This window comes from Labrus bergylta, chromosome 20 (genome assembly GCF_963930695.1).
Source record: "Labrus bergylta chromosome 20, fLabBer1.1, whole genome shotgun sequence".
Lineage (NCBI taxonomy): Eukaryota > Metazoa > Chordata > Actinopteri > Labriformes > Labridae > Labrus > Labrus bergylta.
In genome coordinates this window covers 6,997,233-7,014,946 of record NC_089214.1, presented here as the reverse complement: position 1 = coordinate 7,014,946, position 17,714 = coordinate 6,997,233, and the positions used below count along the sequence as shown (strand labels likewise).

At 41.8% G+C, this 17,714-nt stretch overlaps 1 protein-coding gene and 1 pseudogene across 2 annotated transcripts in view; both read left to right on the top strand.

Annotated features, from left to right (window-relative positions):
* The first annotated feature begins 604 nt into the window (after positions 1–604).
* On the top strand, positions 605–1,407 carry LOC136177176 (B-type lectin plumieribetin-like; annotated as a pseudogene).
* Positions 1,408–4,818: 3,411 nt separating this feature from the next.
* Positions 4,819–17,714, top strand: part of nrbp2b (nuclear receptor binding protein 2b) — a 33,249-nt gene continuing 20,353 nt past the window's right edge. The window contains exon 1 of one of the 2 annotated variants that reach the window (XM_020633613.3): positions 4,819–5,581. In XM_020633613.3, the coding sequence (XP_020489269.1) occupies positions 5,462–5,581 (120 nt within the window). In that variant the 5' untranslated portion in view covers positions 4,819–5,461. The remainder of the gene's footprint in view (positions 5,582–17,714) is intronic. The other variant, XM_020633614.3, reaches the window with a different exon arrangement.

The following is a 17,714-nucleotide window of genomic DNA, read 5'->3' as shown; positions in this document are numbered from 1 at the left end:
CAAAGCAAGCGAAGATTTTCCCTTTCTACTTCTGCTGTACATGTTTCTGGATGAGAGTCTGGAGAGTGAAGATGTGGTCTGTTCTGTGTTTGGGGAGAAAGCCAATTTGGGATTTACTCAGAACATCACCTTCGGTCAGGTCGGACAGGATTCTTGAATTTAAAATACTACAAAACAGTTTCCCCAGATTGGAACTGACACAGACTTCTCTGTAATTATTAGTTTATCTCCATTTTTTAAAATAGGAAATTGTTCCAAATGTCAGGATTGACACTACTTTTTAATACTAAATGAAATAATTGAAGCACAGCTGCTTGAAGTTCACTGCTGCCATGTTTTAACATCTCAGCACGGACACCATCGATATAGTTTTGGTCTATTGCCTTTTCAATTTTCCCTAATTCATTGTCTGTGTTTTGAGCCTCCTTCTGATTGATTGTCTTTTCATATTGTTGAAGGGAGATGAGGTATTCATTTCTGGGTCGTTGTGTTTCCTGTTTGACAGGTTTCTGAGATTTTTAATGAAAAAGGAACATTCCCTCTCTCTCTCTCTCTCTCTCTCTCTCTCTCTAATGTAATCTAACATAGGCTGCAGTGCGTGCTCAAAGCTGGTTTAAACAGCCGCGTCGGGCTCATTGTGGTTAGACTCTGTGATGGATGATTACTGACATCTTTTTTTAAATTCTTAATAAGTTATTGTTGGAGTACAAATGAAACGTGCTGTGTCAGTGGAGATTCAGTGTTTGCTTCATTAAATTGGTTTTCTACATGAGATTTTCTTCTTTGTTTTAGAATCATGAGTAGGAACTACCTGTCCAGAAACAATGAGCTCCGTAAGGGAGATTACCTGATGTCCAACAACAACATGTGGAAGGCTGTTTTCGAGGTGAGGGGGGGGAAAAAAGTGCAGTCCAGAAATATTCAACTCCGATACAAAACAATCTTATCTGATCTAAAGAAGAATTAATAATTATTTATAAGTCGATAGTGTAATGTGTAAATAACACCCAATCTTTGTTTCTTTGTGCAGGACGATGGTAACTTTGTCCTCTATGGCTGGAAGCCTGTGTGGTCATCAGACACTGCAGGATCTGATCCGGTTGTGCATGCAGACTGACAGCAACCTGGTCAAGTACAACGAGAGTGGCACTCGCAGTTGGAGCACAGGCACACACACTGACAGTGAGGACTTCATGTGTCGTCTACAGCTGACTGATAGAGGAATGTTGGCGCTGTACGGGGGGCCTGATGACGTCTGGAACAATCGATGGGAATAAATGATGTGATGATATGAGAAGCTTCTTGAAACTGAATGCATGTTAAAGCCTTCTTTGGTCGTCAGCATTTGCAGCTGTTAACTTGCCAACAGTGTAACTCTGGAGTCAATAAAAAGCAGAATGTTAAAAATGTTTTCTTCTCTTTTTGTTATAACTAAATGACTCGATTAAAGTGTCTTTAAACTGAGAATATCGAGCAATGTAACAGTTGTAACAGGATCCTTAGTTAGAGTTTGGTTAGCAAAAATATCCAACAGGAGAGCTTGGCGCGAGTCCAGTTTCATGATTTCTGACACAAAGCTGATATTCATATGTATGGAAGAGGATTAGGGCCACACATAAAAAAAACATAGAGTTCTGACTTTATGCTCAGAATTCTGACTTTAAACTCTGGACTGGATGACTGGAGCATACTGGAGTGGGAAACAGCAGCAAAAACCGTGGCATGCTTTGTCACTGCTGTGTGCACAGTTATAGTTTAATGATACTGTATTTTTGTTTTTTGAGTTGCAAGACGGTGTAGCACCCAGGTGAAACGTTTGTGTAAACTACTATGGAATTGCTTAAACGAGTAGCCAACTTACTCTTTTCACCACATTTACATTCAGTTCTTTAGTTGAATGTTGATGAAGCCCCTCATTCCATATAGGTAAAAAGAGATAGAGTAAATAAGGTTTAAAAAAACAGTATTTTGACAATTTTACAAAGCATTTTATTATCATTAATATTGGACACAAATGTAAGAAGGATATTAGTCCGCTGGCATTAATATTGAAGGAAGTGTGTGGACAATTATGAAATGCAAAATGAATAACATTCAGTCCTGCACAGTGACGATCCACCGGAGTTGTTCCTTACAGGTACCCGTAGTTCTGACTTTATTCTCTGAATTCTGAGATTAAAGTCAGAATTCTTAGTTTAAAGTCAGAATTCTGAGATTAAAGTCAGAACTCTATTTTTTTTTATGTGTGGCACTAATCCTCTTCCGTACATATGAGTTCAGACTAGAATCAGACTTTTTTTTTTTTTTTTTACATATTTATTCAACCCTTTAGGATCAAACTCCCGACCTTCCGATTGAAAGACCGACTCTACCAGCTGAGCCACAGTATTTCAGTACCTATTTGGCCATAGTACATTACTGTATTGTCATTTATTTTTTTTACTCAATTTATTTCCTTTTTTTCTTGTACATTTCCTCTTCGTGCACCTTTTTTATTATTTGTCTAGGCCAAAGTGAAAAGAAAGGATTCCTCTTCATTATTCTGCTCAAACAGAACTAAATAAAATAAATGCATGAACTGTGACTTTAATCCCAGAAGTCTGACTTTAAACTCAGTGTAGTGACCAATTTATTGTCTAAAAAAGTCACTTGAGGGTTGAATGTGGAAGCCATTTTGGACGCGTGCTAATGTAGCTCAAAGGAATAAACCAAGTCCATTGTATTATTTGCATTGTAAATAAAACAACAAAAACGACGACCCACTGTGTCGATAAACAAAAGAAGCAAATCTGTTTTATCAGATGCAATATCACTGTTGAAAAACTGTTTGCTCTCATTCAATCACCTGGAAGCCTTGCTTTACACACAGCACCAGCCCAGGCTCCACCTAGTGGCCAGGAGAGGGAGCACACACACTGACAACTAAAGAAAAATATAATCTCTACAACAATATTGTTTTTTCTTCTTCTATGGATCTACAAAGCTGCCAAATGAAACAAAACATGATCAATAGTTTGTGTTAGTCCTGCTCCTCAAATGAATAGAAATACAGTCTCAGTTTTTAAAAACATAAATTTGAAAAACTCTTTATTCAACATGAGATAACCTCACTGTGATGTCATGTTGCAGCTGTGGCTCAGTTGGTAGAGTCGGCAGCTCCTGCAGCCAAATGTCCGATGTGTCTGCTCCTTGTGCCAATAGGAAATCTCATTAACAGTTTGGCAGAACAGGGGCCTGCTCACAGACATGCTCTCTGTGAACACTGTGCGCTAAAAATAGAGACGAAGGTGATTATTTTATGGATCTGTGATTACAGCTGAACTGCTAACCAGCACAGATATGACACTATTCCCACTGACAGGCTGGCAGTTAGATTATGAGGGGAAAAATTCAGAATAAAATATTATTCAAAGCATGCCGGAGAGGGCAGAACAAATACAGTCACTCTGTGTGTTGTTCTTACGATGTAAAAATACACAGAAATCTATTTTCTGACATAAAGGTTGTCATTGAGATAGTTCATTCTCATATAGCCTACTTCATGCAGACAATTCCAACATGCCTCGAGTTACAGGTTTTGCTCTTTTGGGGTAATTTTAGGCGTGAACCACTAGATGGCAGGAGAGATTAATTCTGAAAAACAGTCCCACTGAAGTAACACACACCTCTCTCCTTGTTACACAGACACAGGCACAAAATACCGTATTCTTTCTAGATAGGGTGCAACAGGATTTAAGGGAAGTTTTAACTTATTGTGGCATTGGACTTTATGAAGAGAACAGAGCAGGCACAGTTTATATTAGAGATTATATTAAAACAACAGATAGGCCCAGTGAAGCAGTTGTCTTAAAGGTCACATATTATCCTCCTCTTCAACCAGTTTAAATACGTCTCAGAGCTCATTGGCAGATCTCAACAAAATCTGACCTGATTTAGACATTTCTGTCTCAAGCTTCTTTTCCTCTAAATAGTTCTAAAGTGTAGAAATTATAGTTTTCCTTGTTTTCATGGACATGTAGGCCTGTGAATTTATCATGTTTTGCAGGATGGGTTTTTTCAGTCTTAACAAACTTTGTTTTTCCAACAACTCTGTAACTCTGAATGACCCTGTTCTCTTTGCTCTTGAGTTTTAAATGGACTGATGTGACTGCTAAACTGCAGACAGTCTCCACGGTGAGCGTAAAATCTGATGGTTTGAGTTATAGCTTGCCAGAAAGCACCTTCTGCAGAGCAATATGGACTATGTTAAAGTACAGACCACTCCAGACTTTTAAAGCCTCTTTCAGGTTCTCTTTCAAAATGATTCCTCCACCAGTCTCCAAACAAAGATAACTAAGAGCACATTTCCTCCCTGTGAAGATACAAAAGGCCCTTTTTCTTTTGGCGCTTTCTGGTGCTCTGTTCTGGTTTCAGGGCAGTAACTGTTGTTGTGTTCTGGCTTTGACTGCAGAGTCTGTTTAAAAAAAAAAAAAAAAACTATTATTCATGCTGTTATAACTTACAAAACATGTTAGTCTGGTTCTTCACAGAACAGAAAAGAAGAAAAACCACTCAACTTAGTTCCAAAATGACGAGGCCTGTACACCCAGACTAAGAATTAACGTTCAATCAAATTGGATATTATGCAAAAAAAAAGGTGTTAGGCAAGAAAACATGAAGTGTGTCACGATTTGAAGGGGGCCCTGTGACCACTGGCCACCCCTCTGGAAACGCCCCTGCTTGCAGGCAGCTCGGTTTCTATGCCAGTTTCTGCCTATATATATATAGTGCCCCCCATACTGCTGCCTTTACGGTACATCCCTCTGCGCACCGTGCCTGGCAGGAGCTCACGGCTTCAGATCCAGCAACACCGACAACGACGCGTTTACTCGATGACAGAAGACATATCTCTGCTTCAGAAAACAGATATACCAAGTGAGGGATGAACGCAGAGGACTCTGTGGGAAACATTTCACTCCACGGACCGAGCTCTTACTCCCGCGTGGCTTCAGTGAAACGAGACAGATAAAAAAAAAAACATTTTTTTGCGTGCAGCCTCGGGCGCATGAAGTCTGGGATATATTTTTTCCACCCTGTTCAGCGCTTCCTGTCTGCTTTCAGTGTGCACTCTGCTGGTTCTTATCTGAAGGGGGAGTGTTTTTTGTCTGTCTGTCTGACTGAGGAGTGCGAATTAAAAGCGGTATCCACCTTTTTCTGCAAGATGTTTTGAGCGCCAAGGGGGGCCAAGAGCGGCTGGTGTCATCAGGGGGATAGAAGGAGGAGGAGGAGGAGGAGGAGGAGGAGGGGGGGGGGGGGTGTCTCCACTGCGCAGACAAGCGGCGGACCGTCTCTGCGCTACCGCTCGTCTCCTCTGATCCTCAGCAGGCAGACAGACAGTTTCAGGAGGAGGAGGAAGGAGCGGCTGAAAGAGCAAAGGGGGCTTATTTAAGGGCTTAGAAATCTGGAAATATACGGCGGAAAAATGACGATGTCCGTCCCCGAGAGGAAATCAGGATCGGAGGGGAAAGAGGAGGAAAGCGAGGATGAGAGCGAGATCTTGGAGGAGAGCCCATGCGGGCGCTGGCAGAAAAGAAAAGAGCAGGTTGGTGTGTGTGTTTGTTTGTGTGTGTCTCTGTACTGTGTGTGTGTGTGTGTGTGTGTGAGCAGGTAGCCTAATAGATAAATCAAGTTGCCCTCTCTGTATCTGGACAACCTCTGTTATGCAATTCTCGAGACAGGCCGATGTTTTATTGCCCCATGGTGTGTTGCACCATCCCACCAATACTGTGACACATCCGTTGATCGGCTTATAACCCACATGAAGTCTATTTCAGTGGTTCAGGGTCCGTCTGGATCCATGTTTCCATCACTGCTGTCACTTTTCACTGGAGGGTTTCTGTTCAGGCTCTTTGCATTGACATGAGACTTCATGGTGGACTCATTTCATGATGCACTAACAACTGTATAGGCGTTCATGTCAGGCTCCTTTTACTTTAAGAGTAAAGCTAGAAATGTATGAATCATTAAAGCATTCAAGAGAGAGCAGGTGGAGAGTTATGCAAATCTAGAAATTGCATAACAATCTTACATATTGTATTTGTTTCTTTAATGTGAGTGCATTATGCTTCGATGGCTTGATAAGTAGGCTAAATGTCTTTTTTGTTGTTGTAGATGTTGAGTGTTGATTGGACAAAATAAGCAATCTAAAGATCAGCAAGGATACTTGTTTTCACTAAATCATGAGGATGATTCATTAAATTAAGAAAACAATTAGAAGATTACTTACATTTAGACATGTTTGCAGTGTAAGCTAATGATTAATCGCTTTAATAATAGATATATTTTGTATTTCTTCATGTTATTGATGAATCGATGAATCGCTTATAGGCTACAGAGTGTCAGAGCAAGGAGTTAAAGAAGCACGATGAAGTCGGCTTCTTCAAATAAGTCCTAAACGCCAAACATTTTCAGTTTACTATTAAAGACGAGAAAGAAAAGAAACACCTCTGAATTATCTCCAGTGTCAAAACCAGGGACGTTCGGTATTTTGATCAAAGAGTTGCTGAAGTGATTTCAAGATGATCAAAGTGCCCTCAGCTTGATATTATTTCAATTCAACAACAGGAAAAAGCAACTCCTAGTTCCAGCTGAAGGTCGGTTTCTTTTGGTGGAAATGAGACTTTAAAGATGATCTGTTTCTGTTTCTGACTCTGTTAAATCTTTTTAAAAGCATTCAGAGCTGTTTAGTGGATTTGAGATGAATACTGGACATTTAATTCTGCTGTAATATCATCGAGGGGCACAAGTCCCTGTTGATCCAATCTCTGCAGTTTTATTTATGACCCTGTTGTATTTTCCATGCGAGGATCAGCAGACAATACGTGACGTGAAGTAAGCCGGTGGCCTTGCTTTGGAGCTTTCTCATAAACATCGCCATGTTTGTTTCATTTCAGCATCAAAGACATAAAAAAAGCGGCACAGTTTCTACCGGTGCTTTCACTCCATCAAAAAAAAAAAAAACATGACCACATGCTCTGTGTGAGGATTATAAGACATTCAGAAAATCACCCAAAAAACATATTATCAGAGAGAAAGAAAAAACGACATCTGAACGTCCATGCAGCTGTGAAGAAGTGGGCGTCGGCTTCACTAAAAAGCTCCAGATAAGGCCGAGAATGGAAGTTGAAGGTTATCTCAGCGACACACACACACACACACAGTCCTCTATGTGCCGCTACGTCCCGACCTCTGTGCCACTGAGCATCAGTCAATGTGAAAACGTCTCCCCCACCCTGGTGTTTTTCCACCCATTGATTACCCATCTGCATGATTCTGGGCTGCCTCCACTCCTAAAGGCATATTTATGACAGGCTGGTTTCTGTATAAATCGATATCAGAACATCCATAGCAATGATTGTCTGATGTCAGCTTATGTCAGGGAAGGAAAACGGTAGAATAAGTTCCAAAACATAGTCACATTTATGTTCAACTTATTGGTCTGAGCTACTGTCGACCAAAGAGAATAGAATAGACGTTTATTTATAAAGCGCATTTAATTACAGGTGAGCTCAATGTGCTTTACATTGAAGATTAAAAAAAAAAACAAGAGACAAAATAGCTGACTCAACAATCATGAATATGATACAAAAATCAGATAAGGGAGAAAACAGTACAAAAAAACCAGTATATTTTACCATTGTTCTCATAAATGCCTTTAATCAACCGGCCTCTAGGTACATTGTTGGGTAATTTCCTTTTGTAGACAAATTGATTAAATTGATTAAACAGAGAAGAATTAACTTATCATCATGACATGAGTCCATTAAAAGTCAATTAGAAGCCTACTAATGATGTAATCCCGGAATCTGCTCTCATTCACTCAAGTTAAAACCCAGACTGCATCATGAATGCTCGACTTGCACAGCTCACCTTCTTCTTGGACACATTTATCTTTGGAAATACTTTTTTTTTTTTTGGGGGGGGGAGGTGGGGTGGGAGGGAGGTAACAACAAACTAAAAATGTGCCTCAGCAGCCAGCTTTTCAGCGTATCTACATGTTTGATCCAGACTAGCTAAACAAAATGAACCCGTGTGATACGATCTCTGCAGGAACAGACCGAGCCAAAATGTGCTGCCAACCATTCACGAAGCGGCTCCAACAGCTTAAAAAACATGCCGTCATTAACCTCTCAAGTCATCCCTGTGCTGATAGATCCGTGAGATCAGACAGCGTTTCAGCAGTGGCAGCACTTTTATGAAAACATCCATCAAAAAAAACCCAAAAAACGGACATTTTTCCTCGCACTCTTGACTGTTTTGTTTGTTTCCTCCTCCTGTGCAGCAGGCCCCCGGTGTGTCGGAGCAGCAGCACGACTGAAACATACATGAATACTCAGTAAATAAGTCAGTGGGTGAAAGTTCAGATACATGCTGCCATATCTGTGGTTCATCTCAGGCATTGAAATAAACACCGACCACAGTCACATGGTCAGCACATGGGATTGTTTTTCTGTGCAGACGTGCAGGCGGAGGCAGTGTAACACTTGTAAACTGAATGAATGTGTAGCCTTTAAAAGTCACACCGAGCATTGATTTCTCTGTGATTAGATGAAGCATAGAAGCTGTTTGTACACGTCTTTTAGTTTTATTACTCTGTGGTTTAATGTTAAATCCTTCCTGGCTCAGATATTTGTGTGATCTGAAAAAAAAAAAAAACCAGCGGAATAAGTCACACCACAAGAAAAGAAACCCCAAGGAAGTGAATCGAACCGAGTTGGTGGTTAGACCAGATTGTGTTGCACAGAGTTTGAAGAGTGTTGAAATGCTGCGCTCTTCGCTAACATGACTATGAATGGTGCACGCCAGCAGCGTCATGACTTAAAAGGTCGTGATGTGTGACTTGTAGCACGTATCCTCCGATTGAGTCATCTATTCCTTTCATGAATGGCGACATTGTGGCAAAGTTTGACACAGTTGAAGTAGTGACTCACTAAAAATTGCTGTTGAAAGACTTAAAGTTTTCTTCCAAAGTTTTGTCATCAGGTGAACTAAAGTAGAGATGTTCACACTATGATGCAAGAGGTAAACACTTGAAGAACACTATGCGGCTTGACAAGCTGATCAAAAAGGCTCAGTATTGTGGTAGGTGTAAGGACTCACTGAGGAAAGAAAGGACAGGATATATTGGACAATGGCAGTCATCCTCCAGGCCAGAGAAGACACACTATACGGGGGGTTAATTTCAATCAGTGCATCCCTACTTACAACCCTTATTTTTTTTTTTTCAAAGATTTATTTTTGGCCGTTTTTTGCCTTTTATTGTAGAGGGAGAGAGTGGGGAATGACATGGGGAATGACATGCTGGAAAGGAGCCACAGGTTGGATTCGAACCCGGGCCGCCCGCTTGGAGGACGACAGCCTCCATACATGGGGCGTGCACACTAACCACTGTGCCACCAGCGCCCCAGTTTTTTTTTTTTTTTAAAGACATTTTTTTGGGGGGGGGGGGGGGGCTGCACGGTGGTAAATGCTGTTGCCTCACAGCAAGGAGGTCCCTGGTTTGAATCCCCGTTCGGACAGGGCCTGTCTGTGTGGAGTAAGCATGTTCTGCGGGGTACTCCGGCCTCTCCCACAGTCCAAAGATTTGGTGACTGTAAATTGCAAGTAGGAGTGAACTGGTTAACAGTCCAGGGTGTAACCCCGCCCCTTGCACAATGACAACTGGAGCCCCCCCCCCCCCCCCCCCCGCGACCCTGAACAGGAAAAGCGGTATAGATAATGGGTGGATCTTTATGGGCATTTTTGCCTTTATTGGATGGGACAGCTGAGGAAAGACAGGAAATGCCCCTCCCACCCTTACTTTTAATGGTGCTGAATCACTTAAAATAAATAAAATAAAAATAAAAAAGGATAAAAGTTGAAAAATGTACAGCTTAGTAACTGAATGCATGGTTTTATTCTTCCTGTCTAATTCGTTTCTCAGGGGAGGCCAACAGTGTCAGAGTTAATCAAACCCTGTGATTCTTTTAAACAATCATGAGAGCTCAGTAGTTCACATCCACCACAGAACCAGTACTGCCCAGTTTTTTTTTGTGATCCTCGCCCTGTATTGCAGCATGCAATACAGGGTGAAGTGAATCCACACCCTCTCCCCACACTGTGGTGCACACAACTCGTTCCAGTAATTGCTCCATCTTCTGCTCACAAAGAGATGGAAAAGAAATGAGGCAGCCTGGGTCGGGGAGTCTGCATACATTTGTCAAGATGTTAATTCACAAGGGAGGATGAATATGTGTTAAATGTGAAGGCCGGGTGTTATTGTCTGCTTTATGTTAACTGAGGTGTTTGTGCTAACATGTATGTGGCAGGATGGAGACACTTGCACGTGGTACATCTACAGGGCCAACAGCCGCTTTCCATTAGTCCTGCTAGCCCCATGGACCCCACCTCCAGCCTAGAGCAAAACTTTTGCACAGGTCTGCCATTTTAATTCTCGCTAGCGAATGAGTGATGTCTACCAGGAAAACTCGGGGGGGGGGTTCATTGTATTTAAAGAGACACACACACCAAAACGGAGCGTTCTGAGAGAGCCGGTTTCTACAGGGTCACAAACCTCCTCTGGTGCTTGATTCATGTTATATTTTGACCACAGCACAGATGTTTCATTTAGACCACAGGGGGACTGTTTGAGAAGGGAGATAATATGTCCTCCTTAAATAAAATGATGACTTGACAGTTCTATTTTAAGTTTCAGATTTGTTGTCGTGTTATGTTGTGAAATGAAAAGCCAGGCTCACACATGCTGTGATGATTTTACGACCGTCAAATAAAAGACGACCAGAAATCCTCCCCACACTGTATACTCGGACGTTCATCAGCGGTAAACCTTTTCCTCGTCTGGTCATAAAGCGGAGTCATTAAACGGAGCCAACATGCCCTCAGCACAGAGCATTGGCCCTCATAAGCTCATGTCAAGTTGCAGCTTGCAGTAAGTGCTCTCTGTCCTGAGAGGATTCTTCTAATGACTTACACTCCGTAATAATCCAGCAGTGCAGGCATGTTTGCTGCTGCGACAGCTGCCCTAAAGAGGAACGGCATCCACTCAGATTTCCCTGGAGAGGAAACAGAGCCGGGACAGTGAGCTTTGATCCACCTGTTAACACAGTCGCTCTGCCAGCGGCAGTCCTGCACGCCTGTTGCTCAGCTGGGCTTTACTATGAAGAACATTCACATCCACTCATTCCTAGAAAACACAAAGACTGATCAGATCACATGATTCCATTGACTTTTGGTTATTTTTAGCCAGCTCTCTCTGCGACTGAAACATCTTTGTAACTATTTGACTCTTTGACATCTTTGCACAGACGTACATGGTCACCTGAGGATGAATCCTGCAGAACTTTGGGATGCCTCGAATCATCATTTTATATCTACGAGCTTGAGATTTTTTCATCTTTGTAATATCTGAGGGACTTAAGAATAAATTACCATGGAATTTGGCAGAAATCCATGGTGCCCAAAGGAGGAATCTCATCAAATGTGTTCTACATCAAGTAATTAAGGGGATAATGCACAGATTAGCTGAAAAAGAAAATTAAAGTTGCAGCCCTGTAGTTAACTGAAAACAGATATGACCTTCTTGTTCTAGTGTGATACAATGAAACTCAAATTAAATGCTTTTTGACTGGTAAAAAATTCTCATATTAACGGCGCATATATGATACTGATAGTCACTTGATATGCTTCTATCGGCCGATATTTTTCGGCTGGTCGATTAATCAGCCGTGCTTTAATCTGTACATATGTGTCGGAATTGGGATCTGAACTGAAGACAAGAGAATGGGTGCATCTTGAATACCGGGTGCAGCACTTTAGTCATCCGCTATTGTTGGTTAAATGTTATTCCAGTTGAACTCGCCTCTCTCTGAGGGAATAATAGAGACCTTCAGCTGCACCTTCTCTGGTCGTGTGAATGATTTAACCACGCCGTGTTATGAACCTGCTCATTTGTGGTGACACACTGTATTTTACAGCCTGAGCGTCTCTGACCCAACCTGCTCCATTATATTAGCGGTAGCATGCTACTTTCATCTGTCTGTTTTACAGCTGTCATGGGTGTTCAGTTTTACGACACAGCTCTCAGTCGGCGGGCGTGTTGTTGAGAGCGACATTACAAGTGGTTGCTGTCACTCCGTGTGGTTCATGCGAGGGACGTTTGCCTTCAGTGTTTGTGAACACACAAAGAGAGGAGATACTGGTTTTCTTGCTGCTTTTTCACAAGCACCCTTCTTGCATGGAGGAGGCTTGTTTACGCAAAGTACAAACTAGCAGCATTGGCATAGCACACAAATACGGGTTTTAGCTTCTGATAACTCAACTGTCAGCATGCAGACGAGAAGGCTTTCAGTAACCCCCAGCTCTCTAATGGCCTGGAGGAAATGTCTGCTGCTTTATGTACTCTGTTATCATCGGATTGTGATATTGACTTCCATGAGTTCATTTGAGAGTAAAGTGTGGAAGCTGCAGCTGGCAAACACATTTTATTGCGGGTGAACGGAGACGAGGAGAAGGCTGTAATTTTCATGTGGCCAAGTGAGACCTGTAAAATAAAGACCAGAAAGAGAGAATCTTGTTATGTCCTGTTTTTAAAAGTCGACATGCCCTCTGCCTGCCCTTTACGGAGCTAAGTGGATCAGTAATGTCTGTTGATTACTTTTATGGCCTCAAATTGTTAACTCAAGTCCTCCATGCACTTATTAAATTACCTTAATCGAGTCAGTCATTTGTGTCCTTGAAGTAGCTGAATTCTGTTTTCCCGTAAAAATATCAACGTGATATTGGAGAGACCTTTAACACAAACAGCCTAATAGGATTAACAGTTACATGAACTTCATGATTTAGTTTTTTTTTTTAGCAGAGAGATGTGGAATTTTTCTCCCTCTTGGCACAAAGAAAAGCAGTGTCAACAAACTGGTGCACCACATTGCAGTGAGTAACTACATTAATCCAGCTCTTAATCTTTTTAGAGGCATTTTATTTTCTTCAGTTAATCAGATATTGCGATTTATCATTCAACGTCTAAGTCTGATGACAGTCAGTTACATCGCACCCACCTGTCAATCATCAGCTGTTTAAAAAATAATACCCCCCCCCCCGTACAGTGTGTGCCAATGAGGTCAATAACCAATCAGACATATTTGGTTTTTTGAACCAGGATGTAAACATGTGCATTTCTGCAGCACAAACTGCCATTTTTTATTGGGGTGTGTATGTAACTTACGGTGATTCTGCAGCCAGCCTCAAGCGGACCCTCGACGAACTTCAATGTGGTAACACTTAGGATCTGTAATTATCGCCACCTGGTGACATGGAAAGTCTTGTAAAACCACACCTGAGGCTAATTCAGTGGAGAGTGAATCTGAGGAAGCCTCGATGCAAAACGTGTTTTGCATGAAGTCTTATTTGTAACCCGCAGCTTTTCCTGTGGCCCTGTATGTATGGAAACATAAAGAATAGTATTCTTATGTGTCAGATCCTCTGCATTAACTCTGTGAACTGATATGAGCTGGAGATGCATTAAAGAAACAGCAGAGTAGATGATCTTAATGCTTTTTCACCTGAAATCTTCAGCCGAGGAACATTTTCAAGTTTAGCTCTCTCGATGTAAAAGTTGCAGAGTCATGTGATCATAAGAGATCCTGTCACCTGGTTGTGACATATGAGCCGGTCTTTCTAGCCCTCTCGGGGTCGCCAGATCGGACAGGATACACAGAGAGCGGTATCAAGTCAGCGTTTTCCACTCCAGCGGAGTGAAATGGAGCTCCCAGGATTTTCTGCCGGTCGGACGGGAAAGCTGGCATGAAAAGGAATCCTCTAGGAATGGCTGACATGTCTGCTGCGGGCCTTCACTGAGCTGTCCGAGCAGATCGCTTCACATGACTTGTAGGCCTCGGAGAAATGTCTCACACCTGCTCAAGTATGCTCTTCCCGGAGGCCGCAAGATCTTTGGAAGAAGGCCGTTTCCTAGAGTCATCTTTTTTTTTATAAAGGGCAATTTAAATGTTGCTAAATGCATTTAATAACACTCATTTTTCAAAGTGTTTTCATCCCTGAATTGGATTTGCATAATTCAAACTGCATAATGCCATCATTATTCATCTCTCCTCGTCTATCAGAAGCTGGAGCTTCAACAATTCAGATGCTGTACTGAATACCTTTCTTTTGTTATTTGTTAATGATGTGTTTCTTTCCCTTTCTCGGGATAACCAGCTGAATGTAAACAGTGTTACATCACAACAGAACCCTTCAGAACAGAAACAATAGAGCTCAATCACAAAATTTAGTTTCCGTCTTAGACTTGAAGAGCCTCGGCCAGACAAGCCAGACTGTTGTACTGGAAGTCTGAACAGACTCGAGAAAGAGGAAAACAAAAACAAACATTAGACCCAACAAGTCCATGTTCCAGCTGCTTACACAGCGGGGTAAAGCTGGAGAGCACCAAGATGAAGAAACTCTTGGGTACTAAATATTATTATAGAAAATGAGTGAAGTATGAGTTAAAGAGAAAAGTGAAGTTTTACATGCAGGAAAGTTGTTTCTGCAGCTTAAATATGTCCCCGTCAGATCAAGAAAAACTGGCTCTGCACTTTCACATGGACTCATAACTTCTGAACAGTTCCCCATATTTTATGACTGAGCTGTTAGTGTGAACAAAAGCAGCTGTATTTTTCACCCAGATTGTACGCATCATTTTTCCTGTCAGCCCCCAAGCTATGTTTTCTCTAGTCGGGATAGGACGTGTAAACGCAGCAGGTAAAATTCAGTAGAATTCACCCCGAGCTAAAGTGGGAGGGGGTGAAGACTTTTATACCACGTGACCGCTGAGCATACGGTGACTGCTGAGCATCAGAATGTAACCGTTTCTGTGTGCCAGAACGTTCTTCTCAGCTTTTTTTTGGATGTCATCATAGAGTTGGACTTTATCGCTCATTTTGCTTCCCCCCCCCCCACCGTGTACGATATGAGGTGATGCATATGGGAAGAAACTCGGGAAAATCTTAGCTGCAGCTATCTGCCTTACATCATCTAGAATGTGTTGAACATGTCAAAAATCTAATTTATTCAGACACACATCGTGAAGTTTGTCTTGGGCTGAAGTTTTGCACACATCAGCTACCTGCAGGAGCTTTTTGGTGCAAAAGATTTGCATTTAATTTAGGCTCACATTTGTAAAAAGAAAGAATCAATCAAAGCTTCTTTTGTTGTATGTTGCATCAGGATTTACGATTAATTGGGTAAGAAACCCCCCCCACACACACACACACTGCTTGATATAAGAACAGTCTTTAGATGTGTGTTTTGATGTGACTGGGATCTGTTCTGCTTCATGTGTCCTTTTATAACAATAAAATGAGAACATCTGATTAAAACGATGGAAACATAACTTAAGTGGAATTTCCCCGTACACATGCAGACTTTTGGAAATATAGTCTTGTGATTCTGATGCACACACTGGAGGTTATAATAATAGTCTCAGGCAGAGACTACTTCCTGTCTTGTATTGTAATGTGAAGCCTTTAATAACGCTCCCTGAAGCCTCTCACTGTCTAAGTGCTGCCTGATTCCCATCGACTCTGAGGCCTGCTGAAAGGGAGAGTATAGAGAGAGAGTGTAAAAACACTGAGGGAGAAGTTATAGTCGGGTTGCTGTTGTTTTGAATGTGAGTGTTAGAAGGTCAAAGGTTGTCCACCTCCTCACATCTGTCCTGCTGTTATCACTTTGATCAAAGAATGTGTATGTGTGTTGTGTGTGTGTGTGTGTGTGTGTGTGTCTATCAGCACTAAAAACATTCAACAAAGAGAGATCCTGCTGTTGCTGGCAGGTGTGGATAGGTTGCATAAAGCCTGCTTACAGCCTGCAGTGTTTTAACTGTCAATAAAGTAGAGGTACTACAAAAAGTTTAATACACACAGAAAGCTTCAGAGAGCTTTCTTCACTTTGTTGACCGCCTGATATGAAATCTGTGTGTGCAGCTGAACGTCAACAACAGCAGCTTGTATCTTGACCTTTGAAACCAAATATGGATATCTGTGTGTGTGTGTGTGTGTGTGTGTGTGTGTGTGTGCATGTGAAAAATGTTTGCGGTGACAGGGGACCTTGTGGAAGAGTGTTTTACACATGTTTTTTTTTATTTCTCTTTTTCACCTGATGTGTTTTCTTGTGTTTCAAATAGCATTTAATTGCACACTCAAGACAAAGACGAATATCTGCTTCTAGTAAACAGTAAGGTTTATTTGTATTCTATTCTTTTAAAATTTCAAGGCTATAATGTGGTGTTGGAAGGAACTTTTAAGAGTGTTTGCTATTAAGCTTAAACGCTGATTTGATTTCTCAGAGATGACTGAGAAAAATGTAAAGTTTCTCCTCAAGAAATGTTTTTGCAGCTTTCCTTGCAATGATCTCTCATTCTTCTGAAATGCTCCTATAGACTTTAAAATCAAGGTTCCTTCATGCTACAATGCTTTATCCCTCTCTGTTCTTACTAACTTAAAGGCAGAGTCCGTAGCTTTTTCCTGTAAAATAAAATTCAAACTCATACAAAAGTAATGCCACGTATGGGCCTCCATACATGTGTGGTCTTGACTGTGTCTGCAGAGACCCGTAGTCTGCCTGGATTTTCATGTTTTGTTTGACGCTGGATGTTTCTGGGCGGGGGGCTGGTGTGTTTTCCCCCCAGCCATGTGCAGTGCACAGGTGAGTTAAGGAGTGGATGCAATTCATTGATTCATTGGAAGCCATTCAAACAGGGGGGATTTAGCAGACGCTAAAGTATAGCTGCAAAAAAGGAGACAGGGGATTGCTGGAAAACTGCAATAGCTTCAACACTTGTGCAGGCACTGGAAAAAAACCTCAGCTCGGGTGGTAATCTCTGCAAATCATTTCTCTGCGGTGGTATGAAAAGGAATACGCTGCAGGAACAAACAGTCCTGCATCAAATAATCTAATCAAATAGGAACAAAACATCAATATCTAAGGGCCATTGTTGCTGTCTGAGGCCTCACATTGTGTACCTGCAGCTCTTCTTCTCCTGAGATGAAATAACATTTTGCTCCTGCTTCACACGCCGTAATCAGATTTCCACCCTCTCGTAAATCTGCTGCGGTCGCTGCGCGGAAGATGCGACCTCATTTGCATCCAGAATTTGAATGTGTCCGCGTTGTTTATGCAGCTCAGGGAGGCTGGAAGTGAAGCAGGTTACGCTCATGCTGTAACACACAGCTGAATCAAAAGTGCAACCCAGCAGCCATCAACCAGGAAGATGTCTGATGAATTAAATATAACGCTGATGGATAAAAGCCTGCGCCCTGCAGTGAAAGGTGAGGGTCAGGGATGATGATCAGCAGCTATGTGGAGTGCAGGTCGTGTCCTCTGGAGCTTTTTTTTAAAGAATAAAACGACCTGAAATTCAGTGCAGATACTTTTATGTTCAGTTATGGATAGTGCAGTTTTATATACATACTCTCCTTTGTTAGTATAAATTGTGCTGAGGTGGATTGTTTCCTGTTGGGCCAGGTGCTTTTTGTCCTTGTAATGTTTATAACCGTCGACATTATTTACAGTTTACACAGCAGATGTGTTTCTGCCTGGTAAGGAGCAGTTCATGCGGTCATGTTGAGTAAAGTAATAGCCCGGGTCTTCACTGTTTCTGAAGTGGTTTCTCGACGTCTACTTAAACG